Source organism: Dermacentor andersoni, chromosome 8 (genome assembly GCF_023375885.2).
Source record: "Dermacentor andersoni chromosome 8, qqDerAnde1_hic_scaffold, whole genome shotgun sequence".
Taxonomy (NCBI): domain Eukaryota; kingdom Metazoa; phylum Arthropoda; class Arachnida; order Ixodida; family Ixodidae; genus Dermacentor; species Dermacentor andersoni.
Window position 1 is genome coordinate 49,674,723 of NC_092821.1, and position 26,478 is coordinate 49,701,200.

Here is a 26,478-nt window from a genome sequence, read left to right on the forward strand (position 1 = left end):
TGGCCTGCAACCGCCATTGCGGCAAAGTCCGTATTGTGTATCTCCTGTAAAACGTCATGTAATCAACGAGCAAGCCGACGATATGTTTCGCCGCGAGGTGATACGAACTCCCAACAGTCCATTGGCATCCCCTGTCGTCCTAGTTACAAAGAAAGGTGGTTCTGTGTGGTTTTGTGTGGACTGCTACTGCGTGAATAAGATCACTCACAAGAACGTCTACCCTCTCCAGCGTATGCACGATGCGTTGACAGTCTAGAAGGCACAGAATTCTTTTCATCTCTAGATTTGCGCTCAAGTTATTGTCAAGTACACATGGCAGACCACGATAGGCCGAAGACAGCTTTTATCACACCCGACGTCATGCACGAATTTAACGTAATGCTTTTTGGACATCGTAATGTACCCGCAACATTTGAGGGCATGATGGACACATTTCTGCGCAGCTTGAAGTGGCATCCGTGCTAGTGCTGTCTAGATGACGTTGTTGTTTTTGCTCCTGACTTCACCACGCATCTTAACTGCTCCGGTCGGTTTTGGCGTCTTTAACGAACGCAGGGATACAACTAAACCTCAAGAAGGGCTGATTTGCTGCTCAGAACGTGACAATTCTAGGTTACATAGTATTCAAGGATAGAATTCTCCTCGATCCAGCCAAACATTGGGCCGTCGTGTAATTCCCTAAGCCAACGTCCGCGAAAGAATTGCGCAGTTTCATCGGTCTGTATTCCTGTTTCCGATGTTTCATTCGAAATTTCACCGCCCTCACTTATCCCCTGACGAAACTACTTAGAAGCTACGGGCCCCTCACTTCGTGGTCGTCCGAGTGCCACGAGGCCTTCATAAAATTCCGTTGTTTGCTAACGTCACCAATTTTGCGCCATTACGACCCGAGAGCCCCTGTCGAGGGGCACACAGATGCCAGTAGTGTTGGCCTCGGTGCTGTCCTTGCCCAGCGCAAACAGGGGTTTCCTGAATATGTCATAGCTTATGCAAGATGTACGCTAACGAAAACTGAGGCGAATTGCACAGTGACAGAAAAAGAATGCCTGGCCATCATCTAGGTTTTCACCAAGTGCAGGCCTCATTTCTACGGGCGTCCATTTGATGTAGTCACGGACTACATCATGGATGTAGTCCCGGACTGTTGGCTGTCGTCCTTCTAATATCCCTCAGGCCTTCTTGCCGGATGGGTATTTCGCGGGCAGGACTAGGATATCCGCGTGCTTCACCGCAGAGGCCGCCAGAACACTGACGCTGGCGCCCTCTCGCGCTCTCTGTTGCGCGACGACAATACCCGCTGCTCCGTTTCCAAGCTTACTGTTTCTTCCATCAACCTTCGCACCATCGCTTCCGAACAGCGCAAGGACCACTAAGTCGGTTCGCTGATAGACTTGCTCTCTAACCTATCGGCCCAACCAACCAATCGACCATTACGTTGTAAAGCCCACCATTTTGTCATGCGCGACTACCTACTCGACTGACGCCATTACACTGCCGATGACCGCTAGTTGTTGCTGGTAGTACCCCGCAACCTGCGCAATAAAATATGCGCGTTATCGTACTCTGACCCCCACTGTGCACACTCGGGAGTATTCAAAACTTTCCAGCGCATTTGACTGCGTACTACTGGTGCGGTATGAACATCTACGTTCATAAGGTCGTTCCCTCATGCCCCTATTGTTAGCGCCGGAAATATTCCCCGCTCGTCTTACCAGCTGGTCTGCAACCGTTACCCTGCCATTCGGGCGCATCGGCATTGATTTGTATGGGCCACTTTCCCTGACATCTGCTGGTAACCGTTGGGCCATCATGGCTGTTGAGCACTTCAGGCGATACGCCGAAACTGCTGCTCTTCCGGCAGCTACAGCGCGCAATGTTGCTTCCTTCCTGCTTCGCGAATTCAAGCTGTGTCATGGTCCCTCACAGGGGTTGCTCAGCGATCGCGGACGTGTCTTCTCGTCGGAAGTCATGGAAGCCGTCCTTGCCACGTTGCCACGTTGTGCACCGCACAACGACTGCTTACCATCCGCAGACCGATGTCCTCACAGAACGCCTTAACAGTACGCCTGGAGACATGTTTGCAATGTACGCAGCCTCCAACCACACAAATTGCGATGCCATCCTGCCCTTCACAGCCTACGCCTACAACACCGCCCTGATCCTTCCGTGCAATCCTTCCGTGGAAGCCGGATGCATCTGAGTGTGCGCCTATTTCTGCCACAGCCAGACATGCCGAAGAGTATCGCCATCTCGCGCGGACCTTTACCTCAAATGTACCAAGAGCGCCAGAAGAGCTTTCGTGGTGACACCACTTGTGCGCCCACGTTCTTCTTGGAGCTCTTGTTAGGATGTTGGTCTCTTCCACTGCATCTGGTTTCTCGTCGAAACTACTTCCTAAGCTTGGAGGACCCTACCGCGTCGTGAAACGCACCTCTGCATTCAACTACTTAATCGAGCCCATTGAACTGTCTTCGGACATGCGTCTTCGTGGACGAGATGTTGTCTACGTTGACCGCCTCAAGAACTACTATGAACCACTCAGAGTGACAAGCTGTTCGGTCGCCGGGTGGATGCCCTTCTCGAACGGTCGGTCCCGAACGCCGGTGACTAATGAACGCCTTTACACTTATAATAACTACAAAGATAATTTTATGTGACAGTTCGATCAATTACAGTTAACACTAACCTATTTATTGCAAGAATTCAATATGTGGAAGTGCGTCAACAACACAGACACAAATACCTGTTTCAGTCTTCTTTTTTTTCACTTCATCACAAAGCACAAGTGCTTTGAACCATAATCTGAGTCTCGCAACGTACAAAGATTCAATGGAATCAGTCTAGTAAAATTTACGGCATCAATGATTGTATTTGTCTACTACCAGAAGTTAAAAGTTCTAGAAATCTGACTGATGTCGCCAATATTTCAGAGCGCTAGCCTCATTATTTTTGCTTTCGTGTTTTCTTTACACATATACCACAATGTCATCGCGTAGTATAGTGGTCAATTCTAGATGCCGGTGGGTCTAATTATTCTCCTGTAAGTTTATTTTTCCTAGATTGTTATTCGTTAGGAAATGAAAAGTATGATTAAACTGACATTAAGTATTATTGTTTTATTTACACTGTTTAGATTTGCTGTCGTAACTAAAGACGCCGCTATTGTCATGTCCTCATCGCACTAATTACAAAGATTTGGCTTCCTGTTACAGAAGGCAATTTACTTTTTCATAATTCAGTGAGAAAATAAATGAATTAATAAATGAAAGAACATATGAGTAAAGGAATGAATGGAATGACTGCACATTTTCTTTTCTGTGATAGTGTTAAGCTGCCAGTCGTAACTTGGTAACACGCGCCATATGCGCTATGACCCACTTTTTTCTGTATTTGCTTTATGCAGATCCGGCTCCTCTCTTACAGATTGGCTGATGTAAACCCATTCTTGGGCCTGTTCTAGAGGCTGAATGCAATTCACAAGTATTTGTACTCTTTCTAGTCTACTGAACATTGGCGTGCTGCATCTAATTTTAATATAAACTATCGCACTTTCATGGCTGTGGTCCTCGCTCATTTCTTGCAAGGTATCTCCGGCTTTGGCGAAGAGGACAAAGTCATCTGGACACCGCAAGTGCTCGACACATTGCAAGTTTATGATTATATCTCCTCATACGTCTCCATTTTAATTCGACGGGTTTAGAATACTTCTTGTCACCATAAAGGGAATACAGAGATTGTGGCTTTTTGCTTCACGTTCTTTACCATGAGTATTTCGGTGCTTTTACGATAAGACCACTCAGAGTCAACAGAGGCGACTCTTGCGATTGCTCGGGACCATCCAATGCGAACTCACATTACGGTGGAAGCCCTGAGAACGCACATCAGACATTTTGCACGTGCCCCCTATCACCACCTTGCAGCACTACCTTCAGACAGGCACCAATCATCATTCTCTAAAACTATCAACAAGTACAGCGACAAACTTCCCTCGGGCTTCACCGCTGCATCTAAACCATCGATACCCCCTTGGTGTCTTATCAGCCCCACAGTACATCTCAGTGTACCAGGAATCGGAAAAAAGTCTGAACTGTCGTCGCCTGTCCTCAAACAACTGTCTCTGCTTCTTCTGCACGAGAGGTACGCGGACAGTGAACACATTTATACTGATGGTTCCACAAACATCCAGTGTTCGTCCGGTGCTGTGGTTGTCCCAGCAAAAGCTATTACCATCAGCTTTAGGACTGATCACCCGACAACATCGACATCTGCTGAACTAGCTGCTCTTCGCGCTGCACTCCGTTTCGTCAGTCGGGAGCCACCTCGACAATGGTCCATCTTCAGCGACTCAAAGGCAGCCCTACAATCTGTACTATCAGCTCTGCGTCGCGTGCACGGAGTATTTCTTGCTCCGTGGTCGCGGGCCATTCGAACAGCTCGTATTCGATATTAGATGCCTACTCCATACATCACAGGAGAAAGGACACCACGTGACGTTTCAGTGGCTGCCAAGTCACTGCGGCGTCACTGGAAACGAAGACGCCGATAATGCCGCTCGGGCAGCTCTTGAAGACGCACAAGAAGAGGCCATGCCGCTTTCACGATCCGACGCAGCTAGCAGACTTCGAGTGCTTGCACAGGAGATGACGCTCTCTTCATAGTGCACACCAAACAGCCAGACCAACCAGAGCAACCGTCAATACTACCTGCCCTCTTTGATGCATCTCTATATGCCAACTGGACTCCGCCGAAGCGAGGCGACTCTGCTTTATCGCTTAAGGTTAGGGGTGGCTTTCACGAAATCTTACTCATTCCACATTGGAATGGCCGACAACGCTCTCTGCAATGCCTGTCTTTGCGAGGAGACGCTGCAACACATTCTGTGCGACTGTCCTGAATATAATGTTCAGCGACAGTCCCTGGCATCCGTTCTCGCGCGCCTTGACACTAGACCATTGTCCCTCGACACGATTTTCACATGCCGCCGACAGAAGACATCGCAGGTGAAGGCGACGAAGGGACTACTTCAGTTTTTGAAAGTGACGGGATTGGACAAGCGGCTCTGACAGTGTTATCACGTACAATGCCAGATTGATAGACTCTACCGGACGATGTTTGTGTGCTGTGCTATGTGCTCTCTCTCTCTCTCCCCCTTCCCCATCTTTCATCGCCCCCATCCCTCTCCCATGTGTAGGGTAGCAAGCCGGTTACGCTAAACTGGTTAACCTCCCTGCCTTTCCTTCTCTACTTTTTCCTTCCTTCCTCCTTACGATAAGACAACCTCGCCAATTACGATCACTATTGAATCTTTACGAACCTTCTCTATGACATTCATATAAGTTTCCGGTACTGCTTGACTATTCGTTGCTTCCATGACCACTGGCATCCGTCTCTACTGAATGGAATGCTGTTTCGTAGTCTAAGGAAGTGATATTAGGAGGTTGGTTACATTTCTAACTTTTCTCAATTGCCCTATTGATGACAGGGATGCTATCTACTGTCAAGCCTTCCTTACTATGTCTAGCCTGTTCTCAGAGATGACTAGGTTGATTTCAATCAAGTGTTACCCTTATCTGTAGGAAATTATTCGCTGAATATTTTTTCGCAGTAACAAAAACACAATAATGTGCTTAGAGTTGTCAATACTTTAACTTCGCCATTTTTTATGGCATGCCACTGTTTTGGTGTTTTTACAGGTATCTCAGACTCTTAAAATGAACCGGCATACCGAAAAAAGGATGGCAGGCTTTTTGAGTACAGATCCGCCCCCTCCCACCCTCACGTATTCGATCAAATAATTTACACTGTTATGTTGTAACGACTATATTTCGGTGCTATGTTGGTTCGCGCTGCGTCAGTAGCCAAGCCACGGTCCACTTATGTTATCATCAGACTTAGCTGATTGAGAGTAGTTGATGACAGAATGATTAGGTTGACTGCATGTGCTGCTCCCAGAATTGATTCATGAAAGACAATAGGCCCTACTGTCACGCTGTAGTGACGATAAAGAACATGCTAATGACAACTTTAAATCACAAAACTAACCCTTTATTGGGCGAACCTGTGCCCCGAAAGACAAGTATCAGCAAAGCAGAACAGCAGCGGCAAGCGTAGTAGGTTATCGTCGAAAATTTGATCAGTGGGCCAAGCGCATCGGCTTTATACATGACTCTTCGAAGGCTCAAGCATTCTCGCTGGTGGTGCGTGCCTTCCAGAAAGTACTGCGCAATTTGGGTCACGCATAAAATTGCACAAGGTGCTGTGACAACATACAGCCGCGAGAATAGTCAATAACATTCGCGAAACTTCAGAAACATGAAGGCACGCTCTTCGCTGAGTGATAACGTTTAGCGTTTGTTAGCCGGTGAAAGGTGGTCACCCGTGAAAGATAAGTACACGTGTCAACAACCCCCCTTAAAGAGCATTGTTTGGATGGTGAAAACAAACAGAAAAGCGACATCCAAATTTAATATAGTAACGAAAAATACCAACAACCATAAATCGATAAAAAAATGAAGTCCCGAAGTTCCTGAACGGGTGTACACTCTTAATCTGGTTACACATAGGTTCCTCTTAGTAAGGGCAACTTTTTTGCAAAAAAGTTCCTTTTATATATGAGTAACATGGGAGCTGGATAAATTTTAAATATGAAGAACATTGTTGCTCTTAAGTTTACAATGATGTAAAAGAAACCATGTTCCACACATTAATGTGTGGAACAATGTTCCTTTTCAGAGAAGAATGGAATAAGTAAAACCATGTTCCACATATTTATTCCTGGAGTGCCGTTTTGTATAAATTGACTGCTATATTTCCTAGAACAATACCACATATATATAATATCTGCAACACTATTTCAGCTATCCTGGTCATCTATGTAGTAATAAACGGCAGGAAGTAACCCTGTAAAGAATTCTGCTAGAAGTCTTGCCGGAAAATGGTGCCAAAAACAGAGTCCTGCTGTTTTAAAATGGAACTACACTTATACAGTAGTACGAAACACTACTGTAATAATTACACAGATGCTCTATTTGATATTTTATTACATAAAAACTTTTACACAATCGTTCAGAACCGCAACAATGCAAAAACAACATCATTGCAAACTAAACAATCAAGAGACCCATACTCCACAGCAACAAACAATGAAGCCTACTGCATGCCATCAATGGGACTTTTCTGCCCGACTAGATAAGACGAAACTATAAGGCAGCTTGTAGTCTTAAAAACAGGTACAGACATTGCTTCAAACTAAATGTGCAGGCAGGCATCAACCTTCCAGCATTAGCTATTAGTTATAACAGATTACAATTCACAGCTACTCAGCATTTCCTGCTGTATCATGAATTTTATTAAAACCACTGAAGCAAGCAAGGTAGCTTCCTAAATTGCTATAACACCGCTCACCAGAGCCAAGCAAGCACAAGCACTAAACAGCTATTCCACTGCATCGACCACAGAGAACAAGGAGTAATTCAGAAGGCTACAAAGAGGCAAGAACAAGATGTGTTGCCACTAAAATGAAGGCTGACGGGAATGCTTCATATAAAAGGTCAAAATTCTTTTTTAACCTTTACATGCTTAGAAGTGAAGGGCTGCCTCTGCATCTAAAACCGTTATACAGCAAGAAAACATTCAAAACAGCCGATAAAAACACTAACTTTCAGCAGTCACAAAATACTACTTTCATGTTGCAAGCCCTGTATATGAGGACACACTTTTCCTCCAAAAAGCATTTCTCTGACTACAGATAAGACAACTTGCAAGTCATTCACAACTTGTAAACTGAAGGGCAGGTGCAGACCTCGCTCAAAAAAACAAGAAACTGCCTACTAGCCTCATGTAGCATTTGACAATGCTTAATTTTTATGCAGGATGTCATATCAAAAAGGTTTGAAATTAAAAACAGGCTTTCTTAGTTTAAAAAATTTGTCATAAGAAATGGCATTTCAGTAATGTCAGTTTTCCTGACATATTATAAATGAGCTCCATTCACAAATTGCCTTGTTCATATATATTTGTAGCACATATACACTAATTAAAAACTGCAGCTTAACGCAATTTCTTGTAGGCACAATATTAAGTCTTTATAATCAGACTTTCCAGGAACTGTGACACAAGACTTGGTTATTCTAGTTCACCCAACGAATGTGTTTTTGGACAAAATTTGGGCTCGAATGTTCAGGACCAATATTTGAAAACCGCGGGTTTGGCAATTCCCAATAAGTGGAAAAGTTATAATTGGTGGATGGCTGCAATTTTGCCAGTACAACATACGCACAACAAATAACTACGAATATCAATGTTTAGCTACGAGCTTGGAAAATGACACTTACTGCAAATTTGCTGATATGACAGCTATTTTCTTTTTTAATCTAGAAAGAGTAATGTATTTAATGCGAGCCTCATAAGTGTTGTTATGCCTCCCTGTGGCAACACGCATTTTTCTACAAAGTGCAACAGATCGCTTTGAGTATGCCGCATACACTTGCAAAATATCTCCTATCATTTGTCGCACAAAGTCAAACAAGAAAATAGACCAATAAACAGTTGCCGTAAATGTGGTGACAATGCGTGCACATGCTTAATACAAAGCTGTTATGACTGACCACAACTTTAAGCAATGCGCTTTTAGAACTACCAAATCCAAAAGCTGTCCTTTAGAGTTTGTAGGTTTGTGTGAGTCACTGCTACCTCTTTGCATTGTTTGTGCTCAAAGAAAAAAGATCTTACATACAGCATCTCGTCAGCTAACGAGTTCTTGCAGGATGTTTCAACTGTTTTAAACACAGCGTAAGTTTGTGTGACATCAAGCAGCGTGGAAAAGGCTCCCTCTTAGCTAATGCTGTCTGGACCAAACCCAAAGTTTGACCAAATGCATTTGGGTACGTGATATCCAAGATAAAATAAAGTGTTACGCAAATGATTAGAGCATGCTCCAATGATGATCCCGCAGCCAGATCAATGGTGTGGCCCTTACAGACGACTTTGTGTCCATCTTGGGCGACGATACAAGGGCCAGGAATAGGCACACCTCGTTCATGCGTCTCCTTGAAAAGAAACTTTGGTTCATTGCACTGCAGCAAAATGCCCTCTAGCATTTGCCAGAACTGGTAGCTACTCAATTCCTTCAATGGGTATCTACAGCTTCAGCAAAACTAAATAAAATGGCATCTAAGTTAAAAAGTATTTTTTTTGCCAAAGCATAAATGTGACTAGATCAATGACTGATTTTTACAAATGTGCTAAAGTATGGACTAGCACGTGAGTGAAGGCGTGTTAGCACGTTGAGCATAAAGAATGCTTACCAATGAGATCAGGGAAAATTCAGCTTTTTTTGGCCGAAGGTACTCGTCAATCTCGATGAAGCTTGTTCGACCCAGCATCTTTCGAACATGTAGAAGCTTGGCTAGCATGTCTTCAAACGAAGCTTCAAACCTCAGTTCGGCCTCAAGTGCAAGCTGCAAAAATGTACACAAAGTGCTCAGTATACCTAGGAGGCTAGGCACAGTGACAAGGCTCAATCTCTGGAACTACGCATTTCAATTGTGGTGTTCTCAGGTTTCAAAAAGTAGGTGTCACAGAAAGCTAACACAGCACTAGTTTTGTATATAAAACATAAATCACATTTCAGAACACAAAAACTGCAATTCCACAATGCTTGCACCTTCGGGCAGAAATGTCCACATTAAAGAAAAGTTCCTGCCGTGTAGCAATGTTCATAGTACTATTTTTTCCAACTGTAAAAAACTTTACCAAATCAACTAGAAGACATGGTGGACAAGACACCTAATGTGTGCACTACATGCACCACTCTAGTGTCATCTGGTGTATCTACTTTGGGATCTAACATCACCACCATTTCTTCAAAAAGCGAAAACTGTCATAACATTTGTGAGAAATGGAAAATCAAGAATTTAAAGGTGGTCGTACCACGTCTGGGTTTAGAAAGTACACAGGAAGTTCATTCTCCGGGCTTTTCCGCCGAGCTTCCAGCGTTGCCTCCAGCAAGACTTTTATTCTGCTGACATCCAAATTTGCTGGGTGTGAAATGGCGTCCCTGATTGTCTGAAAGTAAGCGACATTTTTACACTATATTGCACACTAAGCATTCATTGAATAAATCTTTACCAATCTCAACTACTATGACGAGGTTAAGAGCTGGTAATAAACTGCATCCTGTGACTGTAAAGCAAATCTGGCTAGTCTACGCTACAAGGTAATCCTTACCTTGAGCTCGCACTCTGCATCAGCACTTGATATTGCAGGCCTGTCAGGACCATTGTCCGCACTCACTGAAGACAACTCTTGTCGTTTTTTCATCCGTAGCTTCCTCGTCTTTCTCGTTGTGCTTACTGACCGCATGAAAGTGCTCTTTAAAAATAAGAGAAGCCAGCATCAGCAGGGTGGCTTACCATGAGGTAGAAACTCCCCTAGGCAGAATTATCCCGGATTGTGGAAGCATTCTGTCACTTACCCACAGTTGCATTGAATTTGTTTTTGACCCATTTTTTGGATCGACTGCTACTCACCCAGCCAAGTTCACAGTCAAGTTTCTGAACCTTCCTGGCTCGTTCCGTTTCCCATTGCATATTTGGATATGCTTCATTAAGTGCCTCACAAAATGCTCGATACTCCCACCTTCGGATTGCAGTGTTGTTGCTTTCAATTAAGTGGTTCTCGCTGAAATAAGTGCAATATGGTACAGATACTGCATAAGCCATTTAATGTATGAATTCCCGACTACCACACATTTAAGCTAGAACAAAGGCACTCTAACAACTTTCTGCTGCTTCGGCATGGTGTCAACAGTATAAAGACTCACTTGTAAACTTAGTTCACTTTGGCTCGCTCCCCGCCACTTATGAATTTTACCTCCCCATGCAGTTTTGAACGGTATAGCAAAGACAAATAATAGATCAAGCTGGGTTGTCAAAATATTTCTGAAACCTTGAAGTGTTCGTTCTATTCCCAGACCTAATTCCAGCGAAAAGCACAAAAATGAGGTTGTATTATATTAGCAAAACACAAATGGCTCACCATGAACAAGGGGCCATGACATATCAAAACCATGCTTTCGAGCATGCCGCCTCTTAAGTAGTGCAGAAAAAAATTCCAGGCCATTTGTTGTCGCCAAGAAGCCGGCAGTCTGAGCGAGTGAAACAGCACCCAAGGGCCAGTGCTATAGTCGTGACATGACGGTCTTATTGATAATGCCTATAAACATTCGCTCACAATTATGGATTGAATTTAACCCTTTTTTAATATTACAATAATGGGACATGATCCTGAAAGTGTGCCCTACTAGCATTGTGTACGTCAGCAAGGCCCACACGGACACACCCAACCCTGAAGATAGTGTAAACTGTGTCATAAACTGTAGCGGTACCGTGCAACAACACATGGATGTTCAATTTTCTGTGGTTTGCAGTTAATTCACGAGGTAGAAAAACCGATGCGCTACTATACAGAACACCATAAAAATGCTACAGCTTGACATCAATGACAAATACAATTTTGATCACTAGTTTTGACATGGAGTGCAACACCAAAACTCTTTACGAAGAATAAAGTAGCAGTAAAGCAACATATTTTCCTATCTTATAATGCAAGGCAACCTTCCTATGTTTGGGTAAATTCTACTGACAGAATTGTTATGAGGGAATTGACCTCTGGCTAGTGCCGCAATGCCCCAGTAAAGTTTGAAATAATCTGACATTTACCTAAATTTCTCACTTGCTAAAGCTGTGCTGTCAACAATATTCAAGTCTTAGGCATTCTAAGCATTCTTTTGCCATTTTAGCCTGACAATATGTGCCCTTCATGTCCATTCAGGTACCAGTCGTTCTTCCCATAATCAACACAGATATATATATTTAAATATATGCCATACCCTGCCCAATCCATTTATATGGCTGCGCACCTGCCTTCTTTACTGCTACCTAGGGCTTCGCACTGATCTACATTCACTACACATTAAAAAATCAAATGGGCTATTTGATATACAGAACTGGTACCCAAGTTCTGGGGTTGATGTTTACTCACTCTATAAAGGCAATGACGTCGTCCCTCATTTGTGCTGTCATGCGTTGTCGTGTCTTCGACTGCATATTTTCACCTTCAAGCAGGGGCCGCAGGTATGCAGAAAATTTCGGCAGACATGTTTTGTTCCAGTGCCGAACGGATTTTGATTGTGATTTCTGCATGAGAATGTGTGTAATAATTTCATTATTTGCACCATAGGCACCTGCTGCTTGAACTTTGTCAAATGCACTTGACAATGAAATTTCCATTTCTCTTGTCAGTGTTCATTTTTATTTATTTCGTTCGTAGCAGCTTGCTTATACAGAGATAACAGGCTGAAAAAATGAGTACTATTTAAATGCCTTGATACTGCATTGCATCGCATGGACCTTGCAGGCATGGTCATGACATGACACAAATGTGGCGGAAGAAGGCAGAATTCTTTGTTTGCATATTTTTCCAAAATATATCCTGCACAAGAAGCAATTTTTCCTGAAACGCTTCTCAATCAAAGAGGTTCAGCGTAGTGAAGGTTTTATTGATACGTAACTGCAGGAGAGTCATTTGTAACCAAACTGGCAACTATTTTCAACAGGTACAAACCTAGCAAGTAAATTGTCATACCGAGAAGTCCCACACTATACAAGCAAACTCCAGTAGAGGTCTGACACTTGTGTAACGAAGCATCTCTTGTAGACTGTTGAATAATTGACGCACTTCTTAAAGAACATTGTTCAAAAACACACAGCACTGTCTGCAGTATTGGTCACAGTCAATGCAATGACAATTTTCACTTTTACCTAGTAAGAATGCTATGCTATGACTTTCAAATAAATACAAACCAGCAAATACATTAAACACCTACGGAAGTTCTGTGTAATATTTACATAGGCAGTAAAGGCCACCTTCACATTTGTATGTGTACACAGGGCACGCCAGCAACAATTTTTCTTCTGTTACTACGGTTTCATGGCTTGTTTCCTTCAAAATAAAGCAGTTTAAACGGGCATCATGGCACTGAACTACCATTAGGTTGCAAACAAAAAAAAGCTTCTTCAGATGACGAACAATAGAAGCAATTTTCAAGAAGCCAGTGTCTCCCGACACAGTATGTGCCATTAATACGTTATTAGGTTTGATAAAAACATTCTCAATCGTAACTGCTTTCAATGAGCAGCCAATTGAATCAAGTGCTGTTGCTGGTGCACCTGCCGGAATGAATTGACGTGTTAAGGGATACGGTGCACCCGAGGAGTGTTCATTATCATGACCCAGAAAACCATCCTTTGCTGAGCCATCTATATGCCACATAGAATGTGACAGTTTTATTTGATAGAATTCACTGATAGAATATGGGACATTCTTGAAATTAAAAAACTTTTTTGACTTAGGCAGAGCATTTTTTCCTTCGCATCTCATGGTCCAATGATGGTGACCCGGCCCATGCTGCTTTATTTGCTCCACTATGTGAACTAACATGTGCATTTTTGGTGTGAATGCTTGTTCCCCATAGCAAGCTAAGTACAACCTTTGGTGCTGCACAATCAAGGATTCCAAATCACCTAGAGCCTCAACACTCAATATTGGAGAAAGTACAAGCTGTGTTATCTGGGCAGCCATTATCAGACAATTGTAGGATTGATCCAGCAGGTTGACAGGGACAATGCTATTCAGAATAAGTGGGAGGTGGAGAACAAAAACTGCCGTTGCACTTGCTGAAGACACCAATGACAGTGAAGCATCGAACAGACGTGGGTGCTCTCCTGAATTTACAGATGAATGAAAAGTGAACTTTCTTAATGCTTCATTCAGTTGTTTTCTACTAAATACCCTACGGCTGTGCACTTGGTGACGGAGAAACAAGGAAACTTCTTTAGGCAGTACACCTTCTAACAATATATGCATAGGGTCAAAGAGTATATCCTCAGTCAGTGAGAACCCTATGATTAGGCGAAGCACTGAGGGTCCTTTGATGCCTGAAGCTGCCGATATTTCCTTCTGCTCAGCCAAATTCCTAGTTTTCTTGAGCAGTTCAACTTTATCTTGAATTTCACTGTCACTTCTCAAAGGGCAGTCAGAGTGCAACAAAATCTTAGGGAAATCACTCGTGGGTGCATTGCAGCGGCGGCACGCATAACGAACACTTGGCGAAAACGATTCCTTGAAGCCAGCAATGTTATGCGCTGCTAAGCTATCACCGAGAAATGCAAGCAGACAGCCATAGGTCTTGATTTCTCTTTCCCCAACTTTGAATGAGATTCCTTGGTCTGACAGTTCATTCACGTTCTGAATAAAATCTTCAAGCAGTTCTGCTTTAGCATCTGGTGTTTTCAGGTCATTCGCATAACCAACAGCAAGGAAAAAAATTGAGTTAAGCTGAGACCTGGTGGGTGGCGGAAAGTTGGCAAATATTACATAAAACAGTGTGAGTTTTCCACGCATGCCTCGTTTCATGCCCAAAGGGTTGGCAATTTCTACATCATCACAGTACAGAAGCATACCAAGGCCTCTGTTCTGGTTATTCATCATGGCATGGTGCCTCAACCTCAAACCATCGCACAGGTCCCTCAGGAAACCATCTTCAGAGAGAACAAACCTTCGCTGAAGATAGCTACTTGTTTCTGTATGTTGGTACAAATTTGCTAAGAGTGACCTTAGCGATACATAATAACCATGAGAACCATTTGGAAGTGCTTTTTTGCAAGGTTTAACATATATGTTATTACATTCATACTGATGTTTTCTCGCCTTGTCAGTTAGCAAACCTGATGCATCTAGCTGAAGGCCCTTGGCATGGAACATTTCAGAAATGTTCTTGACAACAGCACTAACAGCTGTTTTTGCACATCTGTGCTCACCCTCCAAAAGCCTACACAGGTCGGAGAGCCTTGCCTCATCACTGAGCATAGACGGTTCAAATTCTGAGGACACCTCAGTTTCAATGCTCATTCCGTGGTGGACTATATCGCTATCGCTACTTGGCACATGCTGCTCTACATCAGCCACAATCAATCTGTGAAACTCCTCAAAATGCTGTTTATAACGAGTAACAGCCGCTAAAGTGACCTTACAAATGGCACAGGTGTACTTTTTAACACACGGATGAACAAGTTTCATGTGAGATGCAAAACGACTAAAATAGTAAGATGAAAAGTCACAGTGTCCGCACTTATGATGTACCTTAGTAGAGGAACTTGAATGCAAACTTTCTTCGGCTCCTTGCGTTAGCATTGGGGGGGAAGCACTTCCTAGGTGTTGAACTTCATCGCTTGCTGCACTGTCGAATGAATAACCTGCGACAGATTGTGCAGGCTCACTTTCTGGGTAAGTTGTGGTGTCTCTTGGCCACTGATCACATATTTGTCTACCAAAAGACTGTTGTGGTGCACTGCGAGATCCGGCTTCCTGCGGACATTCTGCAGAAGCACAAAAATACAAAGCAGTGAGGCCACGAAAATGTTTTTCAATATGCACCATGTGCTAAATCCATGCTCAGAGTTTTTATGCTCTAAATGACTGTTTTTATTAAGCTACAAAGAAATTCAGCTGATTACATGTTGGTATGGGCAATCAATGCGTCTCAGGTGCACCCCATGAATGTATCCAGCACAGCAAACACTGGAGACTGAAATTCCTCCTGCATATGTGCTATAATTCTACATTCAATAGCATGTTCTACTATTTATGCCACAATAAAATTTTCATAGGAGTATTTGAACTTAAATTTGGTCATTCCTCATGACTGAGAAAATCGTTGGAAGTAATTTGTTTTCAACTGACAAATAGTTTACAATTAAATAATGTAGCAAAGAGCACCCTTTTTTTTCGAAGTAATCGTGGTTGGAACAGAGGTTTCACTGTATTGGTGCATGTGTTTCTCATAGGTGCCCTAATAATCCTGGTGCCTCCTTCAACTTTTGTAGGAAATAAAAGAAAACTGAAGTGCACTTCAAGAAAACATTGACACCTTTTTTAACGTGCCATGACAGGACTTTTTTTATTCTGGGAACTGGACAGAGCTTAGTAGCAAGAAAAATATTGTTTGAATATTTTCAGGTAGCGCAAAAACAGTAGCTTGAACATTGAACAGGACATGCTGCATTCCTGACAAAGCTTTTGCACCTGCTTTTGAGTGGAAACAGCAGGTCAACTTAGTCTCAAACAACTTTCACCCATTTTAACAGCCATCTTCGTATAGAATTGCCCACCATGAATTCACCTTATAAATTGCACACTCAAACTGCAATCTTTATCAATGGCACCAGAAAAAATCACCCAATTTTGCGAAGCTGTTCTCAGTGAGGTTTGTCTGCTTCACAAACCTTTGACCAAGTTCTTTATCAGTTATCAAAGCAAAAGTATCATTCTGAAATTGGGCAATAAATTGACCTTCTGAAGAATGTAATTAGCACAGACGATAAGAGACAGCAAACTAAGACAATTCTCACTCCTGACTAAAGTTTATTTCAGAAAAATCCTGGATAAATTCACAACTTATCACACGTGTCTGCTCGATTTCTATTATGCCATGCAACTTTCTCGCATTCATTTGATATTGTGTTGCCTTGTTCTGCTTTTAATGTTTTCTAGGTGACAACATGTATTTATGATAGCTTATTATGGGCCATTCTTGCGAAATGAAATTCACTTACGAGTCAGTGCTTGTCATTTCTTTCACTGTCCCTTGTCTGCACTATTTACTTTCTTCCCAAAGATAGACCAACTTGCCTAAGAAGCTATTTTACTGCATATGTCATGACAGCACACTTTAAGCAGGTAGGATATAGCTTTTGTGAAGCTACTGCTGTATACAGCCTTTTGGCACTGAACAAATTATGGAAATATTTAAGACGGGAATAATTTGGAACTGCTCCAGCTTCGCTTACAGTACCACAGCACAGCAAATCAGCATCTTTGTTTTCCCTGAATTACAGGGTATAGGATATAGAAAATACGATGTAATGAAGTATTCCATTTAGGACACAGCACATACCCGCATTGCTTTTACACTGAGAGCAAAAAATTGCATCTAGAAGAACGTAAATGCGCCTTACATTTGAAAGGACACAAAAGATAATTTCCTCTGGCATGCCAATAACCAAACATGAAAGAAAAAAAAAATAGCAGCAGCCCAGTGAAAAACCTGTCTCATACCAAGAACGCTGCCAGCATAAGCGTCAGTTATCACAAATGAAATGTTGCTGAAGGGGCTGACCCTAAGAGGATATGCATAAACATACAAAACCTCCATATGTCAGGAAGTTTGCTTGTTGGTTACAGGCATGACAGTGTGCTGCCAACCTAAAACAAGGCAGTTCAAATTTTTGAAGTTTGTATATCAACTGAGTAATACTTACCTTCTTGTGCACCCTCATATAGGTTGACGAGAGCTCCATGTGAGACAGGCGAGTGCCCACAGAGAATGCACCAGCCAATAGGTACTTTTTCATGGCCAACTAGATCAACAAGGCGCTGAAAGCCATTGCATTCGCACTCCTTGCAGCGCCCTCTGAGCGCGCCGGTGATGTCCTGTGGCACAGTTGAACATGCCATTATTCATGGACGTCTCCACCTGTGAAATTATTAACGCTCTCGTCAACCACACTAATAAACGAAACGCACACGCCCCCACAAAAAGCATGTAAAAATTAAAAATTTTCTTCTTAGTGCGCGCTATTAATAAAATCGGCAGACTTTTTCGTCTTCTAAGCCTTGAGCATAACAAGGCTCAAGCGGCAATAGTGAAACTCACTGATTACACTGTGACCACGATGACAATGGCTTACTTCTCCGTCGCCCCGATAACAACTCCCCCTCTAGGCACCATATGAATTTTTAGGGAAACCGGCATGTCAATTTATTGTTCACACAATAGCGGGCTACGCCGCCGGCCCTTATCAACACTGTGCCAATCCGGCGTTGAAACAGCGTTAGAAAATTACCTGTACAGGTGAGGACACGAAAACAAAGCAAAAAAGTGACATATGTACAGTCTCTTTCACACTTTGGGGAAAACTCGGAACGTATTGCGTCGCGATGCGGCAGGCAATGGAGTCGTGCGGCGGCAGCAGCTCGAGCAGGCGCAGACGCTCAAGGGGCGGAGTCGTGATCTGCGTCGTCTGCTACGGCGGCGCGCGCTGGCCGCATTGTCGGGACGCGTGCTGGCAGTGCACCGATTTCATCGTTACTTCGGGAACTGAGCTGATATTCTTTACTAAATGTTGTGCGACGCCAAACTCTGAGCCCTTCATTGGCGATATTGGAGTTGCACAAACTTCTTTTGACAGCATGCTTCGTTTGTTATTTCGAAAGGCCGGGGTACTGAGCGCGTGCACGTATATTTCTTCACTGTGTGTGCTACCGTAATACGCAGCGATGAGACGCACCAAGATGTGCGCGCAACGTGCTCAGTCTTTATGTGACTCGAAAGGAAAATAAAGCACTCAACAATGATAACTATGAGGGTCGAACACGATGAAACAAACGGATACGAATAGAGGAATGTTTTAAGACAATGAGCTGGAAGTGATTTTTCTCGACAATCATTCACTACACCAGACAGACCCTGCCCGCCGGCGGGGAATCGGACACGTCACGCTCCGAACTTCAGTTAGTGCCTCGTCATGTCCCCAGCGGCAGCGATGACAGCGCTCATGCTGGAAGGCAGTGAAGTGTAGAGTGACTTGATCAGCGATGTGTTCATTCGCAGCACGTCTCAGTCGCTGACGATGGTGGATCGAAGCCTATCCTCGGGCGACTGATAGAGGGGATGGTGCGCCAGCGATACTTTCAACGAGCCCCAGACATATTAAATGATGTTGGCGCCCGGGGATTGAGGCGGCCACTCCAAGAGAGTGACGGCGCGCTCTCCCAGCAGTTCTTGCACAACACGAGCAGTGTGGATCGGCGGCCATCGTGTTAGAATATATAGTCGCGTTCCAGGAATCGGCCGTCAAGAACGTATGGAATGAGTACGTCGTCTATGACTGTCCGGCACCTTTCAGCGATGAACTTACCATCGAAGCGTATCAGGGGGCGTCGCACAACGCTTAGTAAAGAATACCGGCTCATTTCACGCAGTAACGATGACATCGGCGCACTACCCGACAGTAGCACGCTTCCTGACAATGCGGCCAGCGCGCGTCGCCGTAGCAGACGACGCCGTTCAAGACCCCGCCCCTCGAGCACCTACGCCTGCGCGCGCTGCTGCCGCCGCCTGACTCAAGCGCTCGCCGCATCGAGATGCAAGGCGCTCCGAGTTTTCCCCTAAGTGCGAAACAGATTGTACACCGGAAACAACAAAAGAGCCGGGCATGCGCGAAGATACTGCTCCAAGAGAGCAAGCCCGGTCTCTACTAGGCCCCTACTGTTCCCTCGGGAAAATCAGTGATATTATTTGAAGGTAGAGCGCCGTAAGGCGCGAGAAATAATACGTCACGACTCAACCTCAACGAGTCTGCCCACGAAGCTGCGCGTGGCTTTACCGACCGCGCTGCCCTCAGATCGGGCGACTCTCTCCCCGGACACAGAGACGCTCCTCTCACACACAACGAAATCACGAAATTCTTTTACTTAGAGAGAAGGGTTTCCCCCCCGCCTCACTCCAAGCTAAGCAGGCCGCAGGCGGTCACACTAAGACTTCTGCAAACGAACTCGTACCCAAATCCGGCGTCCCTTAATAGCATATATCCAGATATTTATCCGAATTGTTCTTGCGGGGCCTGTGGTGAGGTAGCTACGTTGCCTCATATGCTCTGGGAGTGCGGGTCGCTGGGCCCGAAGTTCACCAAGGAAGAGTGGGACGCGCTCCTGCGAAGTCCTGTCTTTGAGGATCAAATCCTGGCCGTCCAGCGCGCCCGCGATCGGGCAACACCCTCTAGACTTGTCGGATCGGGCCGGCAGACTAGATCTGCCATTCCCGTCGTGGGATTAGCCGGGTGCGCGTTTTATCGCGCTTCGCTGGACCAAATAAAAGTTTATTCACTCACTCACTCAGCACGAGCGCAGCATACGCGAGAAAGTCTCTCCGACGTACACCCAGCCACAACAAAAAAAAAAGGAAAAATAAGCGCCCCGCGACTTCTACAACAGCAGTCCGAATATAAGCCACGCACCACTGAGTGCTGTGCTTGAGCGAGAAAACGCAGCGTATGTGTAATTACTTTGCTGTCATTCCAGCTAACAGCTGAAGAGAAGCTGCGGCGGTGCGATAACGTTTCGTAAGAACTTCACTTGTTATGCAAACTGACACATAAATACAACGAGCAGATTTCGTGTGCTTGACAATGGCGCGAAAACGTGAGCGCCGTAGGTTTGCATCAAAATTGACATATACAATGACAGTAATAAGTAAAAGCGCTTACCTCTTTGTGAAGTCCGTGACGAATGCTAAAGCCAGGTCTGCTGTGAAATCGATATTTCTCAAACCGAAGAAAAAATCCGCACTTTTCAAAACAGTAACAATGCAGCATCGAACAAAAGCTTCGCCTCTTCGCAGTTGGCGCGACTCCGCTGGCGCGACGGCGTCCAATTTCGTCGCTTCCCGAGTTTGGCGCTGCGTTCGACAGTGATAAATTCAACTTCGGTAGATGCGGCTGATTTCAACTTCTCATACCCCGAATATACTATAGTTATCAGAGACACTGCCGCGTCATATACCTTTTGGACAGTTTGTCCTTTTGAAGGCGGTGTGTGAAGAGTTCTCTTTTTTTAGCGTGCTACTCACGATAGAAAACATAAGTGGCGCTGAAAGCTCTAGCGACAAATACTATTTTTGCTTGAGCAATCCGTAAACTTTGTGTCTTGAAAGCTTGAAATTCTTCGACGTTTATGGCTCACTAGCTTGCGACTCGATTTTTTTTTACCCGGAGTTGCAGGTATAAACAAACGATGCCGTCGTATACCAGCGTAGCCGCCGAGCCGTCATTCTCGCTCTCGAGAACCACGAAGGCTGACCGTCCCACGCTGGCGATCAGACGAAAAATTGCTGCAAATGTCTCATTCATTTCATATTTATCGCGAACGCACAAACCAGTTTTCCCCCCTCTCGCGTGCTCAGATCCCACACTTCGCTTACGCTATAAATTCTTTGTCCAGTAAACATGGACGCGGCGCAAGGCGATTTCGTACGTCTTTCTTTTCAGCCACGCTTTGTGGCATACGGCGTAAAACTAATGTGTCTCCGATTGTAAAGAAAGAAAAGGGGCAAAAAAGCTATCGGGCCGCGTGGCAATGCTATGCCAAGATACTCATATTCGCCCAGTTAGAGGCGTCGACACGGTGGCATAGGGACATATGTCACTCGCTCGCGTTTTTCTGAGAGCATTGAATTCCCTTTATTTATTTATCCATGTTTTCAGTGTCAGTCTACCCGGAACGCTGGCGCTAGCTTGTATGGGTGTTGTTGCCTTGAAGGGTTCAATTCCACACAATTTCAAATAATGTGTGCCTCGTGTTGAAGCGTTCTTTCCTGACGAAATAACCGCTTTGAGTCGCTCGCTCCTTCTTGCTCGAACCTGGCGATGTTTCTTTCTATAGTTAGATTTTAGTGTGAACGGGCTCGGCAAGTTTCTCGCGGTTTAAGCGCTAGAACAAAATAAAAGTGAAGAAGTAGAAAAAGGAAACGACGCTTTCACAAATAGACCTTTGGTGTTGTAGAAAAACGTAGACGTTTGCAAGGATCATCCAAATTGCGGCCCCTATGCCATTCCTTTACACTTTGGAGGCTAAAGGGCAGTTGGCTACGAAACATAGCACAGGTGAAATCAAACCATAAAATGGTTGCTCATGCGCGGCCTCAAAGCACAAATAAGCGAATGTATTAATATACGACGGATCTTTTGAAAAGGGTAGGTGAGCTTTTTGTTTCCCAGTTTGCCACGCGGAATAAGTTGTGCGGCCACGCTTGGTCGCTATATATATATATATATATATATATATATATATATATATATATATATATATATATATATATATATAACTTTGACACTATAATGCGGCATTTTCCTGCTTCGAAATTAATGAGCAGATCGTCATTGTCTCACCATCGCGGGATAACTTCACCAGTTCTTTCATGGCGAATTATTCCAATCGCATCGTCCTCGAATATTGCCTGTACGTATCATACCATTAACAATAATTGCAATCATTGTGAACAAATTAAAATTTTCAGAGACTATATTGGTCTCTGCTTGTTGCGCTATTTTTGGCGTGGTCGACAGTTACCCTCTCCGCTTCATGCAATAGCAGGCATCAAATACGATACGAAAATTGATTTAGAAGCCAGAAACAAGGACTGGCGCTTTGAAAAAAGGTTGTGGTGCAATTCATATCAATTGCAAGACGAATTGTAGATGTAATCTTGTCTACTGCCTTTCTTTGTCCTGTGACAAGGTATACATTGGGTACGATGGGAGCTGCCTGAATGTACGCCTTCGAGAACACCACAGTGGGCTGAAGTCTGCGCCGGGGTTGCATATGCCTGCTCAATGCGCAAAAATGTGGCTGCGCTTCGGAATTTCCGCACACTTAAGTTGTGAATCGTAATCATGACGCGAAAACTAGGGATATAGATGGTGAGTTCACAGTCTACATCACTGTTAAATTGTGAAATTTCATTTCTAGACGGCACTTGAATTTAGTTGACTTTGTTTCTCTTGGCTACCTTCCCCCTTATATTCATATTTTCCCTCGTATACTTATAGCTTGTGCGGATAAATTTGTTTCACTCTGCGCCACTTGTGTCTCGCTCTGCCCTGTTGGCTTTGCGTTTCCAGATGAAACCATAAGCCCAATACCCCTTCCGCTTTTCGAAACAGCGCTAATCGACATACTAAGCAAGTAACTGTCGTGAGCTTTGTGCTCCAGCGTAACTTCACGTCGGCGTTTTAAGGAAGCAAAAAAGTAAGGTTAGCAAGACGATTTGGTCTTTAAGTTCGAAATATTTATGCATTCCTTTTATTCATGGTGACTGCCCGCTGCGATCGCTTGAGTAAAAGAGGGGGATCCGAAGAAAACGTAAGTGGTCACTTAGCTTCTTCGCCACTTGCTTCACTGCAATGCATATGTTTTCAAGTGGAACAGCATAAAAAAAGAAGTATCTCGCTCACAAGGTTAAGTGGAACGGGAAAATAGTAAGGGAACAGAGTAAGTGGAACAATTCGTTGATCCACATAACGTTTGCATGATCCCCTTAATTGAAAAAAAAAATAAAGAAAGCATTTAGAGGTTGCAATTCCTGATACCCATATTAATCGCGAGAACAGCCGGATCCACATAAATATGAGGTTCGTTCCAGTAAAAATATGTGGAACGTTACTTTTAAATGGAACCTATGTGTAACCGGATTAAGAGTGTAGAAACGTTTAAGAGGCACCACGTGGATGACTCACGCCGTTCGCGGTGCCGCTGGCATTGCGAAGTGTCTTGTGAGACGACCTCATAGTTCAGTGCACCAATACGCGTCTGATGATCATGTAGTGCCTAAAATAGCATCGCGAAAATTGCGCACTTTGTCCTCGTCGACATATTGGGGTTTAAACCAAAACACGTTGCCGGGCTGGTATTCTACGTAGCGTCGCCTAAGATTGCAATGTCAGCTGTGAGCGCAGTTCGGCGAACTGTCGGGCTACTTGGGAGCGCTGCAGATAGGCGGCCACGTCGAGAAATTCTTCGTTGGCAACGTGTGGCAGAATGACATCGAGAGTCCTCGTCAGGTTCTTTCCGTAAACCCACTTGAACAGCGTTGTCTGCATTGTTTTTGACATGCCGTGTTGCAAAAGAAGCTTACATACGGGAGGACCGCATTCCAGGTCTTCTGTTCGACATACATGGATAACATGTCGGCGAGAGTTTTATTCAGGCGCTCTGTGAGGTCATTTGTCTGTGGGTGGTAGCCGGTCGTCCAGGGGTGACTGCTCTATCTGTATTGAAGGATGGCTTGAGCAAACTCTGCGGAAAAAGCAGTTCCTCTGTCAAGAATCAGGACTTATTGGGCCCCATGTCGTGACAGGATGCTCTCTACGAAGAATTTCGCCACTTGGGGCGCAGTACTTTGGAGTAGGGATTTCATTTCGGCATAGCGCTTAACGTTGCCAGTAGCCACTACAATCCACTTAGTTTCGTATGCTGACGTCGGAAATGGCGTAAACATGTCCCTTCCGATCTGCTGGATTGAACGCCAAGGTGAATAGACTGGCGGCAGTAACCCCGCGGGCCTTGTTTTTGGTGTCTTGCGTCGCTGGCAGGCTGGGCATGTTCGTACATAGCGGACAATCTCGTTAGTGAGGCGCGACCAGCCATAATTCTCCTCTATCTTCGATAAAGTACGGAAGAATTTGAAGTTTCCAGCGGTTGGATCTTGATGTAGGGTGCGCAGAATTTCTTTACTTAGTACTGAGGGAACAACAAGAAGGCAGTTGGCGCGTACTGGTGAGTTCTTTACGAGGACGTCGTACTGCATCAAAAACGAAGACAACTCTTGCCTAATGGCCCAGCAACAATGTCGCTGTTGCCTTCGAAGTACTCGATCAGGCTCTTTAGCTCCGTGTTTGCACGTTGCTGTTCAGCGAAGTCTTCCGCGCGTATTATTCCCAGGAAGGCGTCATCATACTTGTCATCTTGTGGCGGCGAGTCAATGAGGGCGCGTGAGAGGCAGTCGGCATCAGAGTGTTTCCATCCCTACTTGTAGATGATGGGGATCTACCAGCCAACAAAAAAAAAAAACATGTTTGTCACTTACAACTTTGAAAGGCCTGCGATATAGGTAAGCGCGGAATTTCGTGGTAGCGCAAGTTATGGAACGACATTCTTTTGCCGTCGTGGAATAACTGGTTCTTGCTTTCGACAGCAGCAGGATATCGCAAGCAATGACCCTTCAAATCCATATTTGCTTTAGACTGGGATGGTGCCGATGCCTAGGCTACTTGCGTCGATGCAGATTTAGGCGTCGGCATCTTCATCGATGTTGGCGAGTACAGGTGGTGACTGCAGGCATCGTTTAAGCTTCTTCGAATGCTTAGATTTGCAGCGTTTCCCACTTGAATGGGACGTCAGATTTTGTGACATATATCAGTGGTGCTGCACCATTGTTGCCTGTCTAATTGTACGCGTGTAGTTCCGTGTCGCATCTACAATGCTGTCTTGGTTCAGCGATGTCTTCGGACGGGGCGTAGCCGTCATATCCCATTATCCTCAGCGCAGGGTCGTTGGGTTCTTGAACGGCAATAACCAATGGACTGGTGTAGTCTCGCTTGCTGAAGAACCGGGTGATCATGTGAACCTTCTTGTTACGAAGCGAATGACAATTCCACTGCAGGACACTTGCTCAGGGTGATGATTTTGAAGTATTCGCACAGTTGCCTTCAGTGCCATGCCATTCCGTTCTTCAAGATGCAGGAGTGCGGCGAAGAGGTTGGTGTCCGGCAGCAACAGCACCCTTGAAGGCATGACAGCGGCGGCGGAGTTCCTCGTTGAAGTCAGCGGTGTAAGCGAGGCAGCTTGGTTGTCTGGAGCCTGTAGGTCCATGTCCTCAGGCAGTGGCATATCGTTAGGGAGCACAGGCTGCTCCGGCGAGGCCATTAAAGCACAAAACTTTGACATGGGTAATACTAGCAGCGATGACTGCCGGCAGCAAGCCGCGCGGCACTGTCGCCGGCGGGTTCCGAAAACAGCACGACAGATAGCTGCTACTGCAAGCGGAAGATAATGTGCAAACGAGCAGCGAGCGCAGAAACAGCACCGGCGATGGCTTGACAGCTAAGCTGTCAAGCCATCGCCAAGCTGTTTGACGGAAGGCGCCCAAAACGCGTCCGCTCAGATCGGACGCCGGCGAGCGACATAAAGCCGAGAGCTGAGACGAATTACACTGTGACAGAAAACGAATGCCTGGCTATCATATGGGCTCTCACTAAGTTCAGGCGCTATTTCTACGGCCGTCCATTTGATGGACTGTCTGCGGGTAGGGCCCGTGTAGGGTCAACGCTGCGGCGAGAGGTAGCGGCCAAGTGACGGCAAACAGGAAAATCGTCGCTGTCTCCGCCCAATTGCACCCAAGTAGTCTCGTGGTTGTTCGCCAAGCTGTGGGCGCAGTACGTTGAACGCGAACCATTGTAGTACCGGCTCACTTAGGGACATCGGCGGTACACGTTCTCCGCTCCTACGCAGTGATCGTAGAGCAGGCAGTGGTCTGGGGTGCGCCATACGTCAGTGTACTTACATCACGCCATACATTAGCCCGGCCAGCCGCTGCCCAGCTGCGCGGGACAGCAGGTGACCATGCTGGACGTGGCGTCGATGGTGGACGACAGAACTGCGGTGTTACCGGGCTCTGGCACAGGCGGGCAATGGCGGCGTTGGTCACTTCTTGCGGCTGAGACTGCGACGATTGAGGGACAAGAAGGGACTACTGGATCTCTTCTCGCAGGTGTCAGCAATTGAAGCTACTTGAAGGTTCGTAGA

General features: G+C 45.0%; 1 protein-coding gene across 1 annotated transcript; it reads right to left on the reverse strand.

The window, feature by feature from the left end:
- Positions 1-1,469: 1,469 nt before the first annotated feature.
- Positions 1,470-25,563, reverse strand: LOC126543450 (uncharacterized). The gene is made up of 9 exons (XM_072284066.1): positions 25,381-25,563; positions 17,379-17,477; positions 15,339-15,437; positions 12,043-12,197; positions 10,530-10,680; positions 10,228-10,371; positions 9,931-10,065; positions 9,306-9,458; positions 1,470-1,532 (listed from the first exon to the last, which is right to left on the reverse strand). The coding sequence occupies exons 1-9, from the start codon at positions 25,561-25,563 to the stop codon at positions 1,470-1,472; spliced, it is 1,182 nt and encodes a 393-aa protein (XP_072140167.1).
- Between the last annotated feature and the right edge of the window lie 915 nt (positions 25,564-26,478).

Coding starts and splice junctions, on each gene's coding strand:
- LOC126543450 (XM_072284066.1), bottom strand. CDS start 25,563: ATGCCACTGCCTGAGGACATGGACCTACAGGCTCCAGACAACCAAGCT. Junction 17,478..25,380: donor GGAATGGCATGGCACTGAAG/GCAACTGTGCGA, acceptor TTGTTGATCTAG/TTGGCCATGAAAAAGTACCT. Junction 10,372..10,529: donor TTGACTGTGAACTTGGCTGG/GTGAGTAGCAGT, acceptor TTATTTTTAAAG/AGCACTTTCATGCGGTCAGT.